The sequence below is a fragment of the Podarcis muralis genome, chromosome 17 (assembly GCF_964188315.1).
Source record: "Podarcis muralis chromosome 17, rPodMur119.hap1.1, whole genome shotgun sequence".
In the NCBI taxonomy this organism is placed as follows: Eukaryota; Metazoa; Chordata; class Lepidosauria; order Squamata; family Lacertidae; genus Podarcis; species Podarcis muralis.
The window spans coordinates 33,369,146-33,395,819 of record NC_135671.1 but is presented as its reverse complement, the minus strand read 5'-3'; the positions used below and the strand labels follow the sequence as shown (position 1 = coordinate 33,395,819).

The 26,674-nt window shown below is 45.0% G+C and overlaps 2 protein-coding genes across 2 annotated transcripts; both read right to left on the bottom strand.

Annotated features, from left to right (window-relative positions):
- Positions 1–494: 494 nt before the first annotated feature.
- LOC114588183 (uncharacterized) lies at positions 495–15,183 on the bottom strand. The gene is made up of 11 exons (XM_028713177.2): positions 15,107–15,183; positions 12,799–12,933; positions 12,031–12,148; positions 7,602–7,652; positions 6,930–7,007; positions 5,588–5,644; positions 5,073–5,132; positions 3,853–3,917; positions 2,254–2,335; positions 1,708–1,766; positions 495–775 (listed from the first exon to the last, which is right to left on the bottom strand). Exons 1-11 carry the CDS (start codon positions 15,148–15,150, stop codon positions 562–564), a joined length of 963 nt encoding a protein of 320 aa, XP_028569010.2. The 5' UTR covers positions 15,151–15,183; the 3' UTR covers positions 495–561.
- A 4,945-nt stretch (positions 15,184–20,128) lies between these two features.
- On the bottom strand, positions 20,129–26,225 carry KLF1 (KLF transcription factor 1). Its single transcript, XM_028712880.2, has 3 exons — positions 25,961–26,225; positions 22,335–23,202; positions 20,129–21,080 (listed from the first exon to the last, which is right to left on the bottom strand). The coding sequence occupies exons 1-3, from the start codon at positions 26,114–26,116 to the stop codon at positions 20,905–20,907; spliced, it is 1,200 nt and encodes a 399-aa protein (XP_028568713.2). The 5' UTR covers positions 26,117–26,225; the 3' UTR covers positions 20,129–20,904.
- Positions 26,226–26,674: the final 449 nt, after the last annotated feature.

Sequence of the window (26,674 nt, the reverse complement as noted above, 5' to 3'; positions counted from 1 at the left end):
AACTCATTTATTCGGTCTTTCAGGACCAGTGTTATACAGTCACCAGTCTAGCTGCCACATTCTGGATTAATTTCTTTTTGTTATAAATAGCAGATGGAGGATGTAGGTGGGGATTCTGATCTGGGCTGGGGCTGGGGGGGTGAGTCAATGCCTTCTCCCCACAGCACACTCCTGTTTTAGAATCATGGAATTGTAGAGTTGAGAGGGATCCCCAGAGTCATCTAGTCCAACCCGTTGTAATGCAGGAAACTCAACAAAAGCATCCATGACACGATGGCCACCCAACTTCTGCTTAAAAACCTCCAATGAAGGAGAGTCAAGCAGCTTCCGAGAAAGTCCATTCCACTGTCAAACAGATCTCAACTGTCGGAAGTCTCTTCCTAACGTTTAGTCGGAATCACCTTTATTGTAATTTCAACCCATAAATTCAATCTCCCCCCCCCCCACCTATTTGTTAAAACAAAACTCAACCACACAAAGACAGATGTTTGACGGTGGATCTCAGATTTCTTCTTATTAAACTTTATTAAAGGACATTCAACCACAGAAGCCTAGGTGCCTTCACGAAGTTAAAGGGGGCAGTAACCTCTTGGGTTGGATATAAAGCAAAGGAGCTGAATAGATCTGCAGACATGGCTGGCTGGAGAACCAGCCTTGGAGGAAGTGGAAGCCGACAGCCAACAGCAAGATCAGGAGCAAGGCCTTGGCTAATGCCCACAGCAAGCTACATGCGTCCCGGAGAGTTGGGCGCTGGGGACAGATGCAGGAGAATGACCTACAAGCAGAAACAAGACACCAAACGCAAAGTCAGCTGCAGAAGATGGTTTGGTTCTCAGTGGTTCTGTCTTTGGGGAGCTCTTGTCCGCTAAGAAACACCTACGTGTTGCAAGGGATTCTGAGCAGTGTTCTAAGTAAGGCACGCAAACTGTTCACAAAGCATGCTGGTCAGGTCTACCACATGAATTGAGATTATACCCTTGAGCCCACCTAACACTCATTTGCAGGAGACAGTATTGTACGCAGTGCTGGATTTACGTATAAGCTAAACAAGCTATAGCTTAGTGCCCCACTCTCTTGGGGCGCCAAAAAAAAATTAAAGGGAAAAAACTGGGTGTACATTTCCAAAATATAAGATAAAAAAACCCAAATAAAATAAAACCTACATACAGCAACAGTGTTTTGTGTTTTGTAGGCTCCTATGATGTAAGTCATGGGCCTCGCCTGCTAACCTGCTCCCTAAATATCACTGGTTTGCTCATTTCTATATATAGGGTGCCTACATTCTGCATGGACTGGTTGCATGGTAACATGTGCAGATGGCTTCAGATACCTATTAGGTCCATAAATTACCATATAGCATATATTCAACACAAAAAACAGCGGCAATTTGTTGTTGACAAAGGACAGTTGGATATATAAAGTGCCCCATTACCTTCAGTAGCTGAGGGCCTCATGAAACCTAAATCCTGCCCTGATTGTATGGACAATGTGTCTTCCAAGGCATCCTGCTTTTCAGTATCTTCTCTCTGAGAAACCCCTGATCTTTGTAAGAATGCTAGTATTCCCTTGGACACAGCCTGAAAACCACCAACCAACCACATCAGCACGCAATGTCTGTGCCTTCCCTTCTCCTCACCCCGAAATTCTCACCCCGCTGTGTCCTCCCTGTTTGTATTATATTCTCTGATAATCCATTTGATCACTTACCAGGAAGGGAGCTGCTCTTTGAAACTGATTCTGTTTAGTTCCAAACATGGAAGCCTTTTCTGGGAGAACAAAAAAAACATATGTTGAGATTCAAGTGATCGGCTGAGCATGTGTACTGTGAAAAGCCCTATATTCTGCTGTAGACCAAGAATGCCCCCTAGAGCATGGAATCTGGCACCCCTGCAGTGAACCACGGATGAGTTTTATTTCCAAATACATCAACATCTGGAGGACCACAGGCTTCCCACCACTGATCTATATTTTTATACCTTCCTTTTGGCAACAAGGAGCCAGATAGGAAGAAATGTGGCAAGGATGAACACTGAAGGATTTGATTCTCTGCTACCTCAGTTGTGCTGCTTGAATTCTGAAGTTTCTGGGGTACTAAGGCAGGGTTTATATGCTATCATTTCCCCCTTACATTCTGTCTGAACCCAGGAATGACACTGATTTGAGCCCATAAACATTTCATGTAAACCACAAACGTCACGTCCCCTGACTCACATGCCCCCTGAACTTTGCGCATATAATTTGTGCCCCTCATACCATCTGGTCACATGCTCGTTCCTCTAAAAGAAAGCCCCCATTCGAGGTCCCCACTTGTTCTGAAAGTAGCTCTTTCTGGAATCTGAAACAGAACATAGTATTACATCTCCAAAAGGAAAAGCTTGTGAAAGAAGCAAAACAGAAGGCAGGACAAGAAAGGGCACTGCGGCAATGGCATGATATATTGTGGGCCCAAAACATAGTTACTTTGATTGTACTTCCTTCTTTCTCGCCTTTGATTCTGCTTGAACCCTAGGGAGAATGTTATGTTGATTTGTAGGTCCCCAATGCAGCATTTACTCAAGCACACACACACTGTAGCAAACTTTAATACTAACCCCAAACACTTGCATTTTAAGAGAAAACACACAAGTAACCCTGAAATACACCCAGGGATGTCTGTTTTTGCTCTACAATTTCCAGGCAGCTTATATTCTTAAAGTGGGAGAGAACACTTCATCACATTCAATAACCTCTGGTGCAGGGGTCAGCAACCCGCGGCTCCGGAGCCGCATGTGGCTCTTTTACACCTTTGCCGCGGCTCCGGGGCGGATACTAGCGAGGGGAGGAGGCGCATTGTGTGCCCCGACACTCCCCACTGTGGCGGGCACTGTACTGGCTGTGACGTCGCATGGGGGCGGTACGTGCGGGACGCACCATCCCGACGTCACCTTCCCACCCGCTGTCAGATCGCGGCTCCGGAGATATATTTGTTTTAAATGTCGCAATGGTTTTGCGGCTCCCAGTTTTTTTCCCCTTTGGAAACGGGTCCAAGTGGCTCTTTTTGTCTTAAAGGTCGCAGACCCCTGCTCTGGTGCCTGCAACTATTATTCCCAGATGGTGAGATTTGTGAGGGCCCTGTCCAAGGCCACTCAGGTGGGTTTGAACATCATCATCATCATAATCGTCATTGTCATCATCATTTCATTTCATTACTGCTTTTTATTTTTAAGGGGGGGGGGGAATCAAAGCTGTTTACAACCCCAATTAAACATCAAATAAAACAATCCAGAATACAACATTACAGAAGAAAGACAGATATAAAGTATATATTCAAAGCTACATATTTAACAGGAAACTAAATTATCATCTTAAAGTTATTTCAAAATAAAACATTCCAGAGGAGGTCAACTATGGAATGCACATTTAATGTGGCAAAGTTAACAATGTGTAGTGTGTGTGTGTGTGTGTGTGTGTGTGTGTGTGTGTGTGTGACAAAAGAAAACATTACTAAAGGAAATAATATTATTTATTTATTTATACCCTGCCCATCTGGCTGGGTTTCCCCAGCCACTCTGGGCAGCTCCCAACTGAATATTAAAAACACAATACAGCATTGAACATTAAAAACTTCCCTAAACAGGGCTGCCTTCAGATGTTTTTGGAAAGTATGATAGTTGCTTATTGCCTTGACATCTGCTGGGAGGGCATTCCACAGGGTGGGCGCCACTACCGAGAAGGCCCTAATTTAAAACAGCATAATTAGCAAGAGAATAAAATATTATCATAAACATAGAACATGCTGTCTAAACAGTTCACTCATTTGGTCAGTCTGCCTCTCCAGTTCACCATAAGCGACTATTATTGCTTTAAACTTACAGTGCTATTTCCTGCTGAGCTTCCATCACACTGTCCTCCAAGAGGGTGATGTTTCTGTGCAGCTCCTTTGTTGTTGGAATTAAGAGAAAGAGAAACAAAAAAAGCAACACCTGTTTTTTAGACATTAGTAATCTCTGTTCTCTGAATCCCAGTTCAATCAGGCTGCAGGCTCAATTATCAGCCATGAACTGGAGGGGACAGGAGAATTTGAGTACTATATTATATGTTATGGATTTGGGGACAAGGATTAATGATATTTCCTAGTCTAATGATTTGGCCTGTAAAAAAAAGTTCAGGATTTCCCAAGAATATGGGAACTAATTTGGAACTACTTTGAACTTGCCAGGGCATGTCCAAGCTGTATGAGGAACAGCTGAGGGAACTGGGTACATTTAGCCTGGTAGGGAGGAGACTGAGAGGAGATATGATAGCCAGTGGTGGCGCAGAGGAGATATGAGAGGAGATATGATAGCCATATGGGTGGCGCAGCCCATACAGACTGCGCATGCGCCAGACTAAACGTCTTTCCTTCTGCAGTGTTGGGTGGCAGGTTGAGAGGAGTTCCCCACCAGGACAGACTTTGCTCGTGTGATCAAGACATTGATTCCATAAAACATATTTTGCTGCACTGTGCAAAATATGAGCAAGCCAGGGCTGAACCGATATTACCCTTGCTGGTACCTTTCCTGGGAAAAATCAGAGGCTCACTATGTCAGGTTCGTATTGGAAGACTGAACAAACGCTAGAACATTAGCAGTGGTGAAGTTTTTATTGTGGTTGCAAGAACCAATGATCCCTATCTTTAAGTCTGAACAAAATGCTTGTTTAACCCGGAGGTAGACTAGTCTGAATTGTGCATTGCTTTGTAACACTTTGTTGGGTCTCTGGATCGTAATAAAGGTTGATATGGTTGATATTTTCTCATGATCAGGAGGGGAGGACCCAAACTAAGGGATTCAAGTGAGAAGGAAGAAGATTGCAATTAAACTTCAGGAAGAATTTCCCGACACTAAGAGCTGTTTGACATTGGAACAGACTCCCTGGGGAGGTGGTGGGCTCTCCTTCCTTGGAGGTTTTTAAGCAGAGGTTGGGTGGCCATCTGTCATGGGTGTTTTAGTTGAGATTCCTGCATTGCAGGGAAATGGACTAGATGAGCCTTGGGCGTCTTCCAACTCTACGATTCTATTAATCCATGATTCTATGGGATAGTTGGGACATACCTGGCTCTTCAGAGACAATCCTTGAATGGTGGTGCTGAGTTTCTCAATCTGGTGCTGTCTCTGAAACACCCATAACAAAACAGAACTCTTTTGTTCAGGTTCCACCCACAACAACAAAGTTTCCTCAACTCCTAACATTCCTCCTAGCCTTAAAGACTAAACCAATCTTACTAGTGATGACATGGGGTCTGGAAAAATGTGATATTATTCATCTCTGTATATTCAAAATTACGCCCTCTTTTATGTACTATGTACTTAAGTACTATGAAAAAAACAGTCTGTTTCCAGCCTTAGATGCTGCCTTCAAGTTGTGCTTCCTTTGCAACACATTCCTACAAATAAATCGTAAGAGCCGTTGTCCAAGCCATGGTAGCTGCTAGGAGATCCTGAGAGTAGTTTGTGGAGTTGAGCCTTGCTTCAACATTAAGTCCTTCCTTGAGCCAAAGAGACAAAGTTGCCTTAACTTACCACCGGGAACATGTGTATATCGAAAGCACAAATAAATCTGAGTTTACCTGTCTGATCCTGTCGTTCTTTGCCTGCCACTTGGCCTCCCATTCAGACAAGTGCCTCTGTGGAGTAAGGTTAAAAAAAAAAGAACATTCTTGCATTAGCAACCTTGTCATTCAGACACAAATGCACAGCCACTTACCATCTGAGCTGTTCTCTATTCCTTTAGATCAGAGGTAAGGTAAAGGTAAAGGTACCCCTGCCCGTACGGGCCAGTCTTGACAGACTCTAGGGTTGTGTGCCCATCTCACTCAAGAGGCCGGGGGCCAGCGCTGTCCGGAGACACTTCCGGGTCACGTGGCCAGCGTGACATCACTGCTCTGGCGAGCCAGAGCCGCACACGGAAACGCCGTTTACCTTCCCGCTAGTCCCTATTTATCTACTTGCACCCGGAGGTGCTTTCGAACTGCTAGGTTGGCAGGCGCTGGGATCGAGCAACGGGAGCGCACCCCGCCGCGGGGATTCGAACCGCCGACCTTTCGATCGGCAAGCCCTAGGCGCTGAGGCTTTTACCCACAGCGCCACCCGCATCCCAGATCAGAGGTAGCCAGGTGCAAAGGTCAGGAAATATGGAAGGAATATGGTGCAATGTGTCAGTGCACCTAACTGTTAACCAGAAGACTGGTGGTTCAAGCCCAAACAGGGATGGCTGTGGGCAGGATTCCTGCACTGCAGAGGGTTGGACTAGATGACCCTTGGAATCATTCCTAACTCTACAATTCTATTCTCTGAACATCTGGAGGGCATAGGACTGGCTACCCCTGCCTTCGGGTCCTATTTCTGTCCCAGTCAAGTTGGCATGCAACCCTGGAAACATCCTTTCCCTCTGAGCAAGTTGGGAGCAAAGTCCTGTGCTCCAAAAGCAGAAAGCACACACTCAAGCATGTCACCAACAAAAGCAGGAATACCTTTGTTAACTTCTAATGCCTCCATTCTCAAAACTAATATCCCAAAGTATGTTACTATCAACACATTCCAGAATGTCCCTCCTAGCTATAGCAGTTCGAAAGCACACCAGTGCAAGTAGATAAATAGGTACCACTCCAGCGGGAAGGTAAATTATCCTATCGGAATGAGTACTTTGCTTCTAGGTTCTACCGTTGTTCCTGGGTTTGCCTTGTTTGTTTTTCTTACAGTTCAGGGTCAGGGGTGAGGAACGTGTATCTCTCCAGGTGTTACTGGACTATGCCTCCCGTCATCTTAACTATTGGCCATGCTGGATGTGGCCAATGAGGGTTTCAGTCCAATAACATCTGGATGTCTGCAGGTTCCCCATCTGCCTTATGTATTGATATAGTGCCATCAGCTGGTCCTTATACAAAGACATACAAAGAATGTGACCTTCACCTTCAGCTCAATGCCTTCTGTTCTCAGCTCCTTTAGGATATCCTTGTTGGACTTCTCCTCCAACTGTTGCTTGAAGACCTTTGTGTAACGATAGTCAAGTCAAAGTTGATTTCTTTACAATATGCAAGTCAATTATAGTAAGAACAAAAGATTTCATGATTGGGCGCATGGAGGGAAGCAGTTCTGAGAAGCGCGCTCAAGGAACTGAAACCTAGGACAGCAATCATTTTGAGACAATTTGCGGTTAAAACTTGCACAGTGTTAAGTAGAGTTGGTCCCTTTGCCCCACCAATAAAGTATTTGAGGGGGCTGGGGGCACTCAAAGCTGATGGGCATTGCCATTCAAATGGTGTGCTTGCACTGCATCTTGTGAGCACTTTCAAATGCTGGCTTGTGAAAAAAACTGCACACAGAAAAAGAGCAGGCCTGGATTAAGGTTAAACCCATGTCTTTGGCATTGCTAGTTTTCTACTTGCAATTAGTTTTTGGTTCTTTGCTGGCTAGGTCACCACTCAAACATGTGAATTCCTCACTTGCAGAGTGAAGTGGCACCATCCTAGGGAAAGTTTAATGACTTGATCCTGCTGCACGGACAACCAAGGCCTTCAGGAAGACGGATGGAACCTATGCTGGTTGGTCCCAGCTAAATTTGCCGCATCAAGCAGCTCTCACCTTTTTTTCCAGTTCTTTAACAGTCTCAGCCATTCTCTGATTTTCCTTCTGCTGTAATTTAGAGAAGAGATGGAAAGGTCTAACTAAGTCTTGCTTCCCAGAGACAGATCAGACTGAGTTCTGTAGCCTGCTCTATTCAAACACACAAACCTGCACAGATTTTCCTCTTTCCCTTTCAGATTATGGTAAAGGAAGGACTCTTAATCTCAGGGTCATGGGTTCGAATCGAGCCCCACTTTGGACAAAAGATTCCTGCACTGAAGGGGGTTAGACTAAATGAACTTCCAACACTACAGTTCTATAATTCTATGTCAATTCTTTTCCCCTCCTGCCACACACACACACACACACACACACACACACACACACACACAACACCCATACATTTTAAAGTACTATGATACTACTTTAAACAGTTGTGACTTGCCCCAAGAATCCTGGGAACTGAGAGTTATTAGGAGATCCCTATTTCCCCTCCCAGAGGGGACGCGGGTGGCGCTGTGGGTAAAAGCTTCAGCACCTACGGTTTGCCGATCGAAAGGTTGGCGGTTCGAATCCCTGCGGCGGGGTGCGCTCCCGTCGTTCGGTCCCAGCGCCTGCCAACCTAGCAGTTCGAAAGCACCCCCAGGTGCAAGTAGATAAATAGGGACCGCTTACTAGCGGGAAGGTAAACGGCGTTCCGTGTGCTGCGCTGGCTCGCCAGATGCAGCTTGTCACGCTGGCCACGTGACCCGGAAGTGTCTCCGGACAGCGCTGGCCCCCGGCCTCTAGAGTGAGATGGGCGCACAACCCCAGAGTCTGTCAAGACTGGCCCGTACGGGCAGGGGTACCTTTACCTTTACCTATTTCCCCTCCCAGAGTGGTTTAACAGCCTACCCCTCTTCCCAGGGAACGCTGGGAATTATAGTTTTGTGTGGGAAATAGGGGTCTTCTAACAACTCTCAGCATCCTTCACAAACTATAGTTCCCAGCATAGGCTTAGCCAAGGGGGGGCGCAGCTGCCCCATCAAGTAAAACAATAGAAATACTTAACTGACCAATCACATTGGTTCTGCCCCCCAAAAAAGTCCTGCCCCCCCAACAAAGTCCTGCTCCCCTCACAAAAATCCTGGCTATGCCCATGGTCCCCAGAATTCTTTTTTGGGGGCGGGGGGGGGAGTCATGACTGTTAAAGTGGTACTTTAAATTTATGGTACAGATGTGATATCAAAGTAAATGTGTATTATCACATGATGTTATCTATTTGAAGCTGTATGCGCCTTATTGTTTTGTTTTTGCTGTACATACTCATTAGTTGGAGCGAATGTCTTATATTTTACCGCCGAGCGTGACCAGAATTTATATAGCACTTCTGGTTCAATTACAACATTTTGTTATCCTTCAGCAATACTATAAAGTAAGCGCAGTAGAAGTATTCTGAGGATGTGGGGACCTAGGCTGGAAATGTCTTCTCTAGGGCAAAGTAGTAAGTTCAAGTAACTACTACTGTGGTACCTCGGGTTAAGAACTTAATTCGTTCCAAAGGTCTGTTCTTAACTTGAAACTGTTCTTAACCTGAGGTACCACTTTAGCTAATGAAGCCTCCCACTGCTGCGCAATTTCCGTTCTCATCCTGAGGTAAAGTTCTCAACCTGAAGTACTACTTCCTGGTTAGCGGAGTTTGTAACCTGCAGTGTCTGTAACCTGAGGTGTCTGTAACCTCAGGTACCTTATTTCCTCATTTTAGCAGAGCACTAGCATAGCATGCAGAGTTCTAAATTTAGTCCTCCAATGTCTTCAGGCAGAGTTAGGAAAGACTTCCCCCCTCAGGCCTGAAGAGTCATTGCAGGTCAGCACCAACAGTCCTGAGCTAGGTGGACTGGGCACAAGGCAACTTCCAGTGTCTCCATCATGTTGCACCAGCTCAGGAGAAAGAAAGCAATTTTAAAAATAAATTAGGTGCTTATTAACACTGAACTCTGTTAGCATCATCATAGAAATCTATTGGGTGAGATTCATTTTTATAAACCCCATCAGTTCAGTGAGTCCCACTTGCCCAAGAGGGCTTTCACCCTCTTCCTCCGTCCCCCGCATGCCCCCTCAAAATTGGCTTAGGAGGGAGAAGGAGTTGGGGGACGACAGCAGAACAGTACAGTATGCAGAGGGAGGGAAGGAATTATTTAATCTTGCACAGATGAAAGGTTCCTCTTAGCCAGAAGCTGAATTCCAAATGCTAGTTTTGTTTTTTCTTAAAATGTATGTAAGAATTCAGATAAGGAGCAGGGGAAATGTGCAAAATAGAAAACAACATCTCTGGACCCAGGAAGTAGCAGAAGCTATGAGCTAAGAAGCGAAACACAGAAAACAACAGTATATAATATCTGCTGCGTTAATATTTCAAAATAAAGTGCCATCATTTTAAAGAACTGTTTCAAACACTGGACTTCAAAACCTTTAACTGTTGATTCTAAAACATGGATTCCCCAACTGCGGTCTGCAGACCAGTTTCGTTCAGGTGGCATGCTGTAAAAACATAATTAAAATCACACAGCATCTAGCACAGTGCATTATCACTGTTACAACAGGCAGAAAAATAATTTAGTGGTCTGCCAAGACCCTCAGCAATTTTCAAGTGGTCCCTGAAGGGAAATGTCTGAGACCCACCACTGATGCCTTTATTTTTTTTTACTGGAAGGAGGCTTATAAGCAACAGTGACACAAAACAACGGAACAAGATTGTTTTATCTCCGCCCCCCCCCCCCCCATCCCTCAGGCAAACACAATGGAAAAAGGCAAGAAGCTGTCCTGATTAAATTGTGGGCTTTTTTTGTTAAACTCATTACATGGAACAAAGGGCCTTTCCAGACGGAGAAGCACCATTGGAACTTGGGCTGACCTAAGAGGAATAAAATAAGAATGCCACAGTCAGGGTTAAGATAATATTGTTAAGGCTTGGCTTGCTTATCTATCCTGTTGATGCCCCTCCTTTGTTCATAGGACTCAGAGCTGGCTGGCACTTTCCCACAGGCCTGCCTTCAGTTCTGTGCAATGAGAAGAGAGAGCAGCAGAGGCCTTGGAGTTCCCCAACAGCAGTTAGCTCCTGAATAGACACACCCGTGATAGCCAGGTGCTATCTTGAGAGGTATTGAATTACACCAATCGCTCCTGAAGTAGGCATTTACACTAAATCAGTTTATGGAAATTGGTCCTTATCTTTGATAATGCATTTACTTTTCCCCCCTGATGTTCCCTGAAGTCACCCTCTTCAAAGCAGGGTGGGTGGTGCTGACTTTCAATGGCAGACACTACTGAACAGAAGAACTGTGAATGTTTGCCTTAAGGCAGAAAATGGGATTTCTGTGCTAAAAGACTGACATTCTAAACAACTAAGGCAGAGGTTTTCAACCTTTTTGAGTCCATGGCTCCCTTGACCAACTACATTTTTCCTGTAGCACCCCTGTGGAGTTCAGGAGACCAGTTATGCTACGCCATGGGTAGGCAAACTAAGGCCCAGGGGCCGGATCCAGCCCAGTCACCTTCTAAATCTGGCCCATGGAAGGTCCAGGAATCAGCATGTTTTTACATGAGTAGAATGTGTCCTTTTATTTAAAATGCATCTCTGGATTATTTGTGGAGCATAGGAATTCGTTCATCCCCCCCCCAAATATAGTCTGGCTCCCCACAAGGTCTGAGGGACAATGGACCGGCCCCCTGCTGAAAAAGTTTCTGGCCCCTTGCCTGCAGAGCTGGCAACCTCTCACTCTTTTTCCAACACCCACCCTTGTGGAGTGTTGCCTCAGCTCCTCTCCTCTCCTCTCTCCTTGGGAGACCTCTGGGCTGCTGCTGCTGCTGTCCCCCATCCCCACCCCAAAAAGAGGTGCCTCCTCACACTGCCCCACAGGGGCCTGGGACTTGTCTACCCATTCCCAACAGCAAGGACTGGCAGTGGACTGGCTAGCTGGGCTCCCTTGCCCACTTGCTTGCTTACTTCGAGGCCACCTCAGCTCCTGGCAACCAGCACCCCCTGGCCAGTCCCAGAGGCACCATTCGCCTGGGGAGCTTGTAGCCAGGGCTGCTGCACCAAACAGCTGTGCAAGCCTTTGGGAGGCAAAGATGTGAGAGGACACCATAGGGAAGGAAAGAGGGACAGAGGTCAGTGTTGCCCATGGCACCCCTGACCATCATTAAGGCACCCCAGGGTGCCACAGCACACTGGTTGAAAACCACTGAGCTAAAGGGATGCAACATCCGTCCAATTCATCCGTGGGACCATTCCAGTGGCACCTTCTCCCCCCAGCAAAAATTTGTAGGGAGTACCTAGAGCTTCATGCCACAAAGCCAGTCGCCACACCTCTTTCTTTCCATGAAGCAATGACTGTATGAAGGTCTACCAAAGAGTCGGGGGGGGGGGGAATAAAGGAGTCCCAAAGATTCCCTGCAAGGGTCTCACTTGCTTGTGGATGCGCAGTTGGCGTTGACGGCTTCGATTCTGGAACTCCCTCAGGGCGTCCTGGGCTTCCTCCAGCTCCTCTTGCAGTGCCCGGGTCTTCTTCTCCAGGGGTTCAAAACTGCAGAGGGGGAGAATCAGCTGTATCCCCCAGGATCGAGTGCACCAGGACCTTGCAAGAAGTTCTTCCCTTACTCAGTAAGGCCCTGGCCTCCCTGCCAGAGACTCCTGTCTCTTTCACTTGTCTGCCTAAAATATGTTCTGTTACCCCAAGCATCTACTTGACACAATCCAAGAGATATATCCCAGCATCCTTTGTAACAGTGCATCTCTTTTTCAACTCAGTGCAACAATGGGGAAATGGCTGAAAAAATCTATTGATATAGGGGTGTAGCGTGCAGGGCATAGTTGTCAACTTTTCCCTTTTCTTGCGAGGAATCCTATTCGGAATAAGGTAATTTCCCTTTAAAAAAGGGAAACGTTGACAGCTATGGTGCAGGGTGCCCGGGAGCCATGGCCCCTGGTAAACAATTTTTGAAGGTGTGCGAATCAGGCAACTGGCAACCAGCGCTACACCACTGTATTGATACCAACCAGAGGAATAGTTGCTGCTGCTTCCTGCGAAGGTTGGCTAATGTTCAGGCACCAAACAGCCTAAAAAACTTAACTGGAAATAAAACACACCCTTAGGCAAGTCTAGAGCAGCCACGGACAGTTTTTTGCCCTGTGCCCCATTCCTTGTTTTGGGTGCCCGCTCTGAGAGCCTCTCACCTCTTGGCCTGCAGCAAGGAGCAGAGCTGGGCTTGATGTCCCAAGAGTGCCTCATATTGGTTCTGCCAGACTTCACCATGAGCAAGTTCTTCGTGGATCCACTCCTGCAGCCAAGCATTCTCTTTCTCAAAGTTTCTGGGTTTAGATGGGGAGAGACTAAGTGAGGACTGAGTGGGTGGTGGAAGAACCATTGTAGAATCCCCAAAGATGGCAAAAGAGATGGCTCCTCAGCTTCAACTTATGCCTAAAGACAGACATCTAATGGCCGTTCATCAATTTTTGTATAGAAGAACCTGGTGCAATTAGCCAACAGAAAAACAGAGTAGGTGGTATTACATTATGTACCTCCATTATTCTTGTTAGCCTGTTTTCTTTCATACTGTGCTGTTGCTGAGGCTACAGAAGCAAGGGAATGACTGGCATGATGTTGTGGGGGGAAGGCCAGGAATCTTATCCCTTTCTCCTCAGGCCATTTTTGTCCCCCAAACAAAAATCGCTCCCCACATCCGAAACTGCTTGCATAGGAGCAGGCTGTAAATCTACCCTCTTAAAAACTGAATTTGTTGCTTCCTTTTCCTACCCTAAGATAAGGTGAAAAAAAATGTTCTTCCCCAACTCAGAAAGTCGTGGACTCTGCTTCACTGAAGGTTGTTTTGACAGAGGTTGGATGACGTTTTGCCAGCAATTCTTTAGCTGTGATCCCTCCATTGCAGGGGGTTGGACTAGATGACCCTGTGGTCCCTTCCAACTCTACAATTCTAGGATTCTGTGCTTCTAGCTGTCCCTTACCCTGCTCTACCCAACTGAATGTTTTATACAGTGGTGCCCCGCAAGACGAATGCCTCGCAAGACGGAAAACCCGCTAGACGAAAGGGTTTTCCGTTTTGGAGATGCTTCGCAAAACGAATTTCCTATGGGCTTGCTTCGCAAGACGAAAATGTCTTGCGAGTTCCTGCAGGGTTTTTTCCCTTCCCCCCCCCCCTTTTTCCCAAGCCGCTAAGCCGCTTATCAGTTGATCCGCTAAGCCCGCTAAGGCGCTAATAGTGCTAATCCGCTAAGCCGCTAATGGGCTTGCTTCGCAAAACGAAAAAACCGCAAGACGAAGAGACTCGCGGAACGGATTCTTTTCGTCTTGCGAGGCACCACTGTATTGTGATTTAACTCTGCTAAATGCATTCAGTCGGCCCTCCCCTCCCAAACTATTGATGGAGAAGTGACCCTTCATTAATAAGAACTCTCTCTGCACCCATTCTCTGGACAATGATTTTGAACCACTAGTCATGTACTTTCAGGATCAAAGTATAGGAGATGTTGTTCATGTCTTTATCCCTTTTGTGGTTGGGTGGTTTAAAAATAAATAAATAGCAGGGGTAAAGTTTAGACCAGGGGTGGGCAAACTAAGGCCCGGGGGCTGGATCTGGCCCAATCGCCTTCTCAATCCGGCCTGCAGACAGTCCAGTAATCAGCGTGTTTTTACATGAGTAGAATGTGTGCTTTTATTTAAAATGCATCTCTGGGTTATTTGTGGGGCATAAGAATTCGTTCTTTTTTCTCTCCAAAATATAGTCCAGCCCACTGCATGGTCTGAAGGACAGTGGACCCGCCCCCCACTGAAAAAGGTTGCTGACCTCTGGTTTAGACTATTTGCCCTTGTTTGAACTTATCACTCCCCCCCCCCATGTTTGCTGTATATAATGGAAGGGAAATTACTGCAGCCTAATTCACATAGGGACGCAGGTGGCGCTGTGGGTTAAACCACAGAGCCTAGGACTTGCCGATCAGAAGATCACGGTTCGAATCCCCGCAACGGGGTGAGCTCCCGTAGCTCAGTCCCTGCTCCTGCCCACCTAGCAGTTCAAAAACACGTCAAAGTGCAAGTAGATAAATAGGTACTGCTCCGGCGGGAAGGTAAACAGCGTTTCTGTGCGCTGCTCTGGTTCGCCAGAAGCGGCTTAGTCATGCAGGCCACATGACCCGGAAGCTGTACGCCGGCTCCCTCGGCCAATAAAGTGAGATGAGCGCCGCAACCCCAGAGTCGGTCACGACTGGACCTAATGGTCAGGGGTCCCTTTACCTTTAATTCACATCAGGACAATGGTAGGCTGTGGTGGAACTAAGTGTAAAAAAGACCCTTCCGTACACTGCAGTCCCAGTCTGGTTCAGTCCGCACAAGGGCTAAAGGTGTGGATCACATCTCATTCACCCTCAATTTGCTTAGCTGAGGACAGCTGCTTTCTAGCACACACTTGCAATATTGGGCTCACTGACAGCTTCTCAAGCCACAAACTGAAAGCTATAGGAAACGCACCCTCTTTGCTTCAGTTTCTTGTCTTGACTTGGTGCCACATCCATGATGTTCAATTCCTCAGTCGGTCACTTCCTTTTCTAGAGAAAAAAATCAACACATGTTCCAGCATGGACTTTGGAGAGACTGGGGGGGGGGGGGAGTTAGCTGATTGTGCTGTTTTGGATGGGGAGGGGGGAAGAAGTTGAAAAGGAAGAGGGAAGATTTCCACCACACAACCCCCAAGGATGGAAATACAAAAAACAAAAAGTGGAGGACCACAAAAATGCCATATCCATTCCTGCAAGTTAGTTATAGAAGAAACAACAAGGCACTTACTTCTGGCAAATAGGAGCCAGTCTGTTGGGACATCAATTTATTACCAACATGCAGTCCAGCTGAACAGATCTTCTGAGATTCATCACCGAGCTCTGGTTACCATCACATAGCCACAGGTTGCTTAGCAACCACCTGAACTCGGACACTCTGGCCTTGAATACATCTCCTACTTGGTGTCCTACTATGATTAAGTTTGGCTAAAAGTTTCTTGGCTATCCCATCTGTGGGTCCCAAATTCATAAGACCTGTACACAGGCATTCTTGAAAGGCATTATTGGTGGTTTACAGAGCTGTGGAATTTCTTCCTCCTTTGAGAGATTCAGCCTTTTGCATCTGAGCCAGATTTCCTATTTGATCTGCTACCATCATTTTCTTAACGGAGATCTTTAATCTTTGTGGGTTTTGTACAATTAAAGCGTGTTAAAATTACATGGAAATTATGGTTTGGGGGATTAATTATGATATAAACAGTTTGCTTTCATAAATTGTGTGAGACAGTGGAATTTGCTGCCAAGGAGTGTGGTGGAGTCTCCTTCTTTGGAGGTCTTTAAGCAGAGGCTTGACAACCATATGTCAGGAGTGCTCTGATGGTGTTTCCTGCTTGGCAGGGGGTTGGACTCGATGGCCCTTGTGGTCTATTCCAACTCTATGATTCTATGATTCTATGAAATTGCCAGACAACAGCTTAAACAGGAAAGATGGTTGCCTCAGAAGTCTGATTTTCACTCATGTGGTAAACATGAGCTCTGCCCCTTCATACTGCAAGTGTGGGTGGATCCTCCTTCTACAAATAAAATCCATATCAGGAAAGAGGGTTCTAGTCTAGCCCCCTCCCAGACATCCTACATACTGCTTTTCTAAGTGCAATCATTTATTTGTCTTATTGCTGCATTCTGAAAACAGTAATGGCCTTTGAGTAGTTTCTGTAGACAGCAAACATAAAAGGAAAATTGATAGAAAGGACAATATTATAAATAAAAAGACAATAGGCAAATATAAGCAGTAAGTTTATTGGTACAAAATGGAAGAGGCGGGAAGTCATTCATTTATGAAGAATATTATGATTTTAAAATTACATCTTTATTCTGTTTTGTGTGTAGAAATATCTGCTGACTTAAGAATGATGACAATAATAATCACGAATATACTTTGAAAACAAAGAATATTTATACTTGTAAGATGTAAAGCTATGATGTAAATATATAATTGTGAGTAATAAAAGGGGGGGAGATTTATTTGTCTCGCAGAAGCCCCCATGTGAGCTCCCACAGGCTACCAGAAATGGACAAACAAGCCAAGATGGGGACAGCTTAATGTTGCATTAAAACCTGGGCTTGTGGTTTGTTTCTTCTTAACAAGCCAGGACTGCTAGTCAGCCTTAAACCCAAATCCTGACTTGTTAAGGAGAAACAAACCTTGAACACTGTGCCAACCTTCTCCAGTCTGCTGTCCTCCTGATGTTTTGGGCTATGACTCATGAAAATAGGGACATTCTAGAGCTGGACTGTAAAGAAAGCTGATTGCCAAAGAATTGATGCTTTTGAATTATGGTGCTGGAGGAGACTCTTGAGAGTCCTACGGACTGCAAGAAAATCAAACCTCTCCATTCTTAAGGAAATCAGCCCTGAGTGCTCACTGGAAGGACAGATCGTGAAGCTGAGGCTCCAGTACTTTGGCCACCTCATGAGAAGAGAAGACTCCCTGGAAAAGACCCTGATGTTGGGAAAGATTGAGGGCATAAGGAGGAGTTGACAGAGGATGAGATGGTTGGACAGTGTTCTTGAAGCTACTAACATGAGTTTGACTAAACTGCAAGAGGCAGTGGAAGACAGGAGTGCCTGTTGTGCTCTGGTTCATGGAGTCACAAAGAGTTGGACGCGACTAAATGAACTAAACAACAAAAATTCTAAAGCATTGAATGTCCCTATTTTCATGCAGAATGTTGGAGGGTATGCCTCCAGCCCCAAGAAGCATGGAAATGGTCAGGGATTTATAGTCCAAAACATCTACTTCCTACTTTGCCCTTACACAAAGCAGAGAATAATTGGGCTGTGTGAACAAGGCAGGCCACAGCTCATTGTCAAATGTGAACACAGCCAATGATGGAATGAGGAGGGGTTTAGATTTGATGGCAATGCTAAGGAAACCCCACCTTAATGATAATGAGGCAATTAAGCCTACACCCGAGAAGGGAGGAGAACTGTTTCTAAACTATCTAATGCTGGGATGTTTTGCAGGGGGCATTATTAGGCAAACAATCTGTAACCCTGGCAACCAGGTGGCTTTGATCAGCCCATAGAAAGGATACTCTTATCTGAGAAAGAATTTATAGCACTGGCAATTTGAATTATGCAAAGTTTGCAGCCTTGCTTCAGAGATAATGAGATATACCTGTAGATGTGACCACTTAGTGCTAAGTACAGGTTACATTAAACACACGATTTTTAAAGCATGCTTAACGCTGGTACTTTTCTTTCGAAGAAAAAGCTGCTAGAATGCCCCAACTATGTCACACTCCCCTTCTGGACTGGTGCTCCATTGCTGATTTCCTACAAATATCACCAGGGGAGGTCTACACAAATGGTTTTTAGCATTCATCAGATTTTTAAAACAAAAAACCAATAAAACTGAACCAAATAGGATGGCATTTTGGTTGTAATGTGGGCCCAGTGCAAAACTTGTATGCATAAGGAACAGAGGCTATGATAAACTTCCATGTGGAAGCATCCACTATTGTGGCATTTTCAGGAACATGGGTTTAGTTTGAAAACACACAATCACCAATTGAAAACACCAATGCCGCAAGTGGGTACTCAACCCATATCTAACCACACTTAAAACATTACAGCTGTCTATTCACTGAGGAAGACAGCAGGGGTCTGCTGACTGCAAGGAACCAGCTCCCCTACAGAGAAACCTCCTCCTTCTTCTTCTTTGGCGATCACTTGTAGCCGAGTAAGATTGTCTTCCATAAACACAGTGTTAACAATGAGTCCGTAGGTGACTGTGGAGGCCAATTCTGGATCCACACGTCCTTCCACAGTGGGGACATAGGTTTCTGGACATGGGAGTTGATCATGGTGTGGATTTGCCAAGCGTGCCTTTGTCTTAGCACCATGTGCATTCTAGCACTAGATTGGGTGCTCAATGGTGTGTGTGTGTGTGTGTGTGTGTGTGTGTGTGTGTGTGTGTGTAGATACGGGACACAGGGCTCCTGCAGAGCTATAGATAGGTGATCTTGCACCCCTGGCAGAACTGTCCAGATTGCACCCCCAGCCATGGACAAATTAGCTCTTCTTTCCACCTCTTATCCATCCCCCCCCCATTCAATTCACCCTCTATTTAAAACCATTTCTTATAAGGCAGTAATCAATATTTTTATTTATAGATATATTTATTGACATATTTTTAGCCGATTTTGCACCCCCCACCTGTGCCCCCTAGCTGCAGCCCTGGGCTCCTGCACCTTTAATGTGTAGGAGAGAGAATTTCAACAGGTATAGCTTGCAATGCAAGCTGCACATCCTGAAATTTTCTCTTCTAAGTAACGGTTAAAGATTCAGGAGAAGCCCAGTGGTTTTTTTTCTCTTGGCCACGATAGCACTAGATCCGGCCAATCATTTTTTCCACTGAATAAAATGCAGCACACTTAAAATACACACACTATGTCTGAAATCACATTTTAGCAATGTAAATCAAGGTCTGTGGTTTCTTAAAGAGGTTTTTTTTTGTCACTCACCTTCCCAAAATTATTGTATTCCAGAGCCAGATTAATGCAACTATATTGCCACATGCAATACCTCTTAGCAAAGGCCACAATGCAGCCTTTTGGCTGCGTCTCACGACAATAGATTTATTACTCAGCAGCAGCTATCACAACCACAATTTCAACCGGTTCTGTTTTTGGATTGCTGCTCCCATCTTGTAGTTTGAGGACTTTAAAATATATGACCAGCATTATGTTGCCCTTCTAGAGATTTCTGGACCTTCTACCTAAAGCTGCAATCCTAACACCATTTATTTAGAAGCTGGCCCCACTGAATTAAGCGGGACTCACTTCTGAGTAGACACGATTACTATTGCACAGTTAGCGTCTAGAGTTCAGTCTGGGGTGAGGTGGGATAGATCCAACTTATACACAAACCTTAATCTACTGACATGTGAAATATGAGGCTGTGCACAACCAGGAAGGTTCATATAATCAGTTAAATTGCCCTCTAATGTGACCATAAGTTTAAGACAAAAGTTTACTTTTTTAATCAGTCCAGGACAGGTTTTTACCAAGCAAATTGGAAGTGAACAGGAAGAAGGAATAGTGTAAGAATAAATTGTTATATGCCTACAAGCCCATCCTATTTTCACAGCTTTTTTTTCTTCTTAAAAAATGTTTAGGGGTACTCTCATTTTCTGACTCATATTGAAAGACTGCCCCTCAATGAGGCCAAACTTAAGTTTCTGCACACACACCCCAAAGCACTGCCTATTTTAATCTATGCAGTAATGAAAGGTACCAATGTGTGATCCTTCTGGTGGGGCCAAGTTATTCTTGGCCTTACCATTTTGGCTGCTAAAAAGCTGAGAGGACACCAGAAATTATTTGTCTTCTAGAGGGTAAAACCCTGAGCTCTATTGCCCAGTATCTGATCCAGCAAACTGTAGAATGAACACTTTCAATTTTCAGCACAAATGAAATACATGAGACAGCACTTTTTCAGCCAATTCATTTTAATAAAGAAAGCTGTAGGCTTTTGCCCCTGGATGGTACTATTACTCCACTTTCCCTTTATACAGTTAGAGAACCTGCAGGACGCAGTTGCCTCGGGGTGCCCACATCCCTTGGATGCCAACTCAACATATGTAAGCAAGCCGTAGCTACAGGAACATTCTGGGGGGACTGAAGACATTGGTCTGCATGGATGACGGCTGGGTCAGAAAAGCAAAATACAGGGAGAAGATTCTATTCCCCATGAGCAAGGAACAAGCAATGTCCCCATAAACCAGAACAAGCAATGGTATGATGGGAACGTTAGCCAAACAACGTCTGAAGGGCCACAAAATACTCTCCTCTGAGATAGATGAGTTGTTACCCCAATCATTCTGCAATGGCTTGGCTTTATTTCATAGAAATTAATACATATATAGAACAGTGGCAGACTTGATCCAGTTAGAGCCTGGATCAGCACAGAGAGCAGCTGCACCAGAACACTCTAGTGCAGCCAATCCCAGCCATGTCTTTAATTGCCACACCATTGAGATGGCCATAGTTTAGGGGGAAGTGGCCTAGCTGGCCAGATTAAGACCCTTGCAAGGCCTAATTAGTTCCCTACCACAGATGCAGAAAACAGCACTTGTGAAGGACAAGGGGCTACAAGGAGAGAAAGGCTTACACCTGCAGTTACCCAACGACCCACCCCTACCACCCTCTTCTTCAAGACCTCCTGTTGGCCCAGAATGTCCACTGCAGTCCAGGGTTTGGGCATCAGTTACACGTGTTTCTTCACATGGAGGGAGAGGTGATCCGAACGGGAGAAAGTGCGCAGGCAGACCTGACACTTGAATGGGCGTTGCCCAGTGTGCTTGCGATAATGGCGAGTAAGCTCATCGGAGCGGGCAAATTTCCAAGCACACCCTTCATACAGGCAGGGGTATGGCTTCTCACCTGCAAAAGACAAGCAACAATCACTGCAACCTTGTGCTTCTTCTGAGCCAAAAGAGGATTATACTCACATTTACTTAACTTATTTCTATGTTTACTCCTTGTTACGTTTCTATCCCACCCTTCCTCCCAAGAGCAACAAACATACAAATGATAAAACAAGTAAAAAAATCTATATAGCGCCATGTGTTCCAATACAGATGCAGACAAGGGAAAATAACTACATAAAATGCTTGTTGTGAGAGGCTGGGCTTCACCAAGTGCCCAAAACAGAACAGAGAGAGAGCCCATCTAACATTTAATGGGAGGGAATCTGTGGCTTCTCAAGTAAGGTCCCACTTATTGAGTACATTGCAGTAATCCAGCCTGGAGGTTGTCAGCACATGGGTGGCAGTGGCCAAGCCATCCCAGTCCAGAAACAGCCATAGCTATCTTACTAGCCAACACTAATAAAAAGGATCTCCTAGCCATTGAGGTCATCAAGGCCTTTCATGACAAAGATGGATCCAGGATCACCCCCAGACTACAAACCTGATCATTTTGGGGGAGGTGGGGTATGATTTAATCTAAAAAAGGCAACTGAGTAGACTCACACCCACTATTGAAGAACAACTCAATCAACAGCAGTTTCCCCCTCCAGCCTTGGCATGGGTCTGGGTCACTGTAGTGAAACACCCCATAGTTAGATGCTGGGAGGGGGAAAACCAGAATGGAAAGCAAAGTACCTGAGATGGCAATTTCCAGTGGAAAGCTGGAGTATGGTTAAGTAGTGTTCAACTTGCATACTACTGAGGACAGCATTACTAAGGAATCCACTCCCAACCCAGGGAAGAACATAGTCTCCCTTCGACCTCCCTCAACCAAAGCCAGGGCTTTTTCGGCTGTGGCCCCAACCTGGTGGAACGCTCTGTCACAAGAGACGAGGGCCCTGTGGGACTTGACATCTTCCACAGGGCCTGCAAGACAGAGCTTTTCCACCAGATCTTTGGCCAGGGCACAGCCTGACCCTCTCCTTTGCTAATCCTCAGAACTCTAGTCCAATTGTTGCCATTAACTGAACTGATTTTAGAATGAATTGATTTTAGAATGTATTTCAATTAATTGATTATGATTTTGTGTAAATTGTGTTACTTTTACTGTTGTTAGCTGCTCTGAGCCAGGTTTCGGCTGGGGAGGGCAGGATATAAATAATTTATTATTATTAATTATTATTATATTATTATTATTATTATTATTAGAGTGGCTCTTTTTTTTTACCTGTGTGAGTGCGAAGATGGGCCTTGAGGTGGGAGCTCTTGGTGTAAGTTTTCCCACAGTTGGGATAATTGCAGATGTGGCTGGCAGGCTGCTTACGCGATGAAGTCTTGTGTCCTTTCTTAGGCTTGTCTGCGGCTTCCTTGGCAGGCAAGGGAGGCGTCAGGGTGCTGTAAAGGGAAGATGTAGTAGACACAGCTGCATCTCTCTGGCAAAGCTGGAATGTGGCTTGGTAGTGGCCAGGGTAGGTAGGGAAACTGCTGCTCAGCAGACTGCAGTGCGGCAGCTGGGATTGCGCCGGTGGAAGCTGACTGTGAGATCCATGTTTGCTCTGCAAAGAGGGACCTGGGTGTACATAGGTCAGCTGGTAGTACTGCCCATGAACTCTCTGTTTTGGCTCTCCGTGGTGTTGTACTGTGGGAGCAAAAGCCCCAAAATCTGCCTGGGCAAGGAAGTGCTGCAGATGATCACTGGACAATGCTAGGCTCTTATTTGGATCCACCACATTCTGGGCATAGCCGTGATGAGCAGGAGGAACATGGTTCACAGAGCTATCTCCTGGTTGGAGTTTGGTGTCAAACCCTGGTGCCCAAGGAGCATCAGGCACCCCTCTGTTGGTTTTGGGTAGCCTGCCTCTCATTCCCTCCTCAGTGGTTACTGGCAGGCAGGCAGTGGACACTGCAGGTTGTTCCTCTTGGCCAACCCAAGTAGCACTAGAGGTGGTTGGCTCCGAGGCAGAGAAGTTTCTCATGAGGAAGTCAACATCCCAGTAGGCTTCATATTCTTGCTTCATCTGCTGAACCCCCTCAGGCTGGGGCACATCTAAGAGCCCCCGAGATGAATGGCCTAAGGAATCCTCCTGCTTCCACCACTGTAACATAAACATAAACAAACAGTACAAAAAGGTTAGGCCCTAGTGCCACAACTGGCTCCTGCTGAATAAAGCTTGCACCCGTTCCCTTCAGTTTCTTTGCTTTAAACTTGGAAGCAACTTACAAAAGCTTCTAATGCGCTCCAGTGCCTGCCATTAGGGCAAAGATAATGGGCTTCTTATCAGGCCTCCTGCACAAGCTACAATTCTGCATCAGGGATAGGCAGGACCCTAGCTATCTCTACAGGGAGCTCAAAGATAGGCAACAAAAATGCTCATCAGAATATTTTGAGCCCTGGGGAAAAACCATGGAGCAAATGCTTCTTGTAGCTCCTGTCTTCTAATGCTCTCAAACCCACCTATCAGGACCACATCCCACAGCACTGTACTGCTGTTGTATGACTGGATGTACAAGAAATTTATTTTTAAATATTTTTTATTAGGAATTTCAAATTAACAGTTTTTCAAAAATGCATCATCCTCATTTTCCCCCATCCCCATTTTCCCCCTCCCCTCCCCTCCCTGGAAAACAGAACCCCCCCCCCCGACTTCCCTCAGCTCCTCTCTCGGTTTTTCAGCATTTGTTATTCTCTGCATGTTACAGAATTGTACAGACCCTTAATTTATCTATCTAAATATTATCAATAAAAAGTTTGTGTATGTTTATTCAAAACCTGCCAAGGAGACCAGTTCATTTTGTCGTTTCTTTAAGTACTTTGTAAAGAGTTCCCATTCATTTTTAAAGTCACAGTTATCCTTGTCATGTAATGATGTACAAGAAATTTAGATCAGGATCAGGAAGCAGAACTGAGAGATGTCCTTGCAATGCCAAGTGCCAAAGGCCTAGCATACAGGAATCTTGGTTATAAGACAGGCATAGGCAAACTCCAGCCTTCCAGATGTTTTGAGACTACAATTCCCACCATCCCTGACCACTGGTCCTGTTAGCTAGGAATCATAGGAATTGTAGTTCCAAAACATCTGGAGGGCTGGAGTCTGCCTATGCCTGTTATAAGAGCTCTCTCCTCTAAACACAAGCCTCCCTCTTCCATCTGCCCATGAACACCTCTGGGGTGCAAGGCCTCTGTGGAGGATCCAAAATGAATAAGCATCCATACTTGTGTAAGGTAGGTTAGTAGTCTTATTCTTGGATTGCAGAAGGGGTGGAGACCAAAACAAAACTGAAGCTTGCTTCGCCACACTCAGCAAGTTCATGGTTCAGTCAGAGATCTGAACCAAGGATACCCCATCCCTACTAGTTTGTCAGTTTACCTGGCACAATGGCAGTGTTCACAAGTTTCTCTAAAAATCCAGGTCCCACCACAGTTAAAGTCAAGAAACAGGCGTACAGTGATTTATAAAACAAGCAACCATTATAGATTACAAGTTTCTCCCCAGTCATAATTTCAGAGCATTGATTAGGTACACATTTTTGAAGAAAATTTAGAAAATAAGGGAGGGGCAAAAGAGAAAACGTAAGACTGTGCAGAAAAGAAGGTATGCTATCTTGCCCATTTCACATGAATGACAAAATTAAAAGCTTAAAGGAAGCCCCACATATATCACCAGTCTCCTGAAGGACACTGCTTTCTTCACATGAGAAGGCATTTATACTGCTGATTCTACAGTGAAAGGGCAAATACATTGGCAGAGTGAGCATGTTGTTAGAAACACATGGAAATTCAATTCTACTCTAATTCTGCCAAAAAATATTATAAAATGCAGATCCCTGCCTGGAGGAGCTCACATTCCCAACTTAGATTAGGAACTTAGGCAGGAAGAAAAAAGGGGGAGACATACAAGGGTAGCAGGCATGTTGCGCCCAGAGAAGAGAAGATGAAAACTGCTATCATGTATTTCTTAAAATATCTGAAGGGCTGTCCCAAAGAAGACAAAGAAGACCTGTGTCTAGAACCAGTAGGTGAAAATTGCAGGTAGGCAGAAACTTCCCAACAGTAAGAAAAGCGGCACAGACTGCCTCAGGAGATGATGATGATGATTTATTGAATTTATATACCGCCCTATACCCGGAGGTCTTAGGGTGGTTCACAGAACAAAATCAAAATAGAAAACCACAAAATATGTAACCAAAATAAAAAGAACAACCTAATAACCACCCCCACCCCCCAAAAAAACACATTTTAAAAGGGCATAGGATGTCAATCAAATCAGCCAAAGGCCTTTTTAAAAAGGAACGTTTTTGCCTGGCTCCTAAAGGTGAATAAATGGTTGGACTCTCCTTCACTGGAGGTATATAAGCAGAGGTAGGATAGAAACCTTGACTGGGCAACCAATTGGAGCATATTGTTTCCAATATGCCTTCTAGATCCAGAATTCTATGACTGTGGTTATAAAAAACATAATGGCTTTTATTTAGCAGGTACAGTAGGCATGTGCAACTTTAAAAGCTATCCTATAAGCCTAGCATATGTATAGGCATAGGCATATTACAAGAAAGCATATATAGCTGTTTCAGAAAGAGTGCCTTGCTGGAAGCATGAAAACCAAGTTTTACACACACTTTTTTAAAAAACAAAAAAACTCTTTTGCCATCTTCTAACAAGTTAGGCAGAATTCAGAAGTGTTTGGAAAGAAGCAAAATGGAACACATCAATTAAGGGCAGATATTTTATAATGCTAAGAAGCAACCTAGGGCCAAGCCAGAGACCGGTTAACACCGCCCCCCCCCCCCGTTTTAATTCCCAACCCTCGGCAAAGGACACTATCCAACAGGACACCATAAACCCCTGCTCCTCACCTGGATAAATTCAGATTGTACATCCTGCAAGTGGTTGAACCCAGCTGAGGATATTACAGTATCCACAAATGCCATGACCTGCAAGTAACAAACCAATTTAAAGACAAGAACGCAAAACTTCAGAGGTTTGGTCCAGGAGCGCACCTTTCTTCTCATTCACCTAAACCCTACAGCTTCTCCTCTTTTTCCAAAAATAAAAACTTTGTATTCTAATAACCCTTTCCCCTTCTTAATTCCTCCTCTCATTTGCCAGTTTGGAGAGAGCGGAGAAGATTAAATGGGTCTATCAGCACCAATCAGTAGCAAGGTGGGTGGGGCTGCCTAAGGAACGAGGCGGAGCTGGGTTAATGATGTTCAGCTATTTTGCTGCACGATTATTGGTGATTTTCTTTAAATATCTGTTTGGTGAAAGTCACGCTCATGTTTACACAGAAGTACATGTAATTATTTTAATTGGGCTTACTTCAAAGTAAGTATGTATAGGGTTGCAGCCTAACAACCTTCAAAGCTACTAGAAAAGTTGGATTTAATTTTGTGTCTGTCCCATGTGTGGTCAGGTGGTTTTAAATCCAAATGATCCAGCTCAGTTAGATGGTAGACCCCACTGCAAACTAATCACAAAGTTATGTTTGGGATGCGTAAATATTAACCCCGAGGCATCTGAAACAAATAAGAAAGTTGTGGCACTTTAAAGTCTAGCAGTTTGTATTCTCC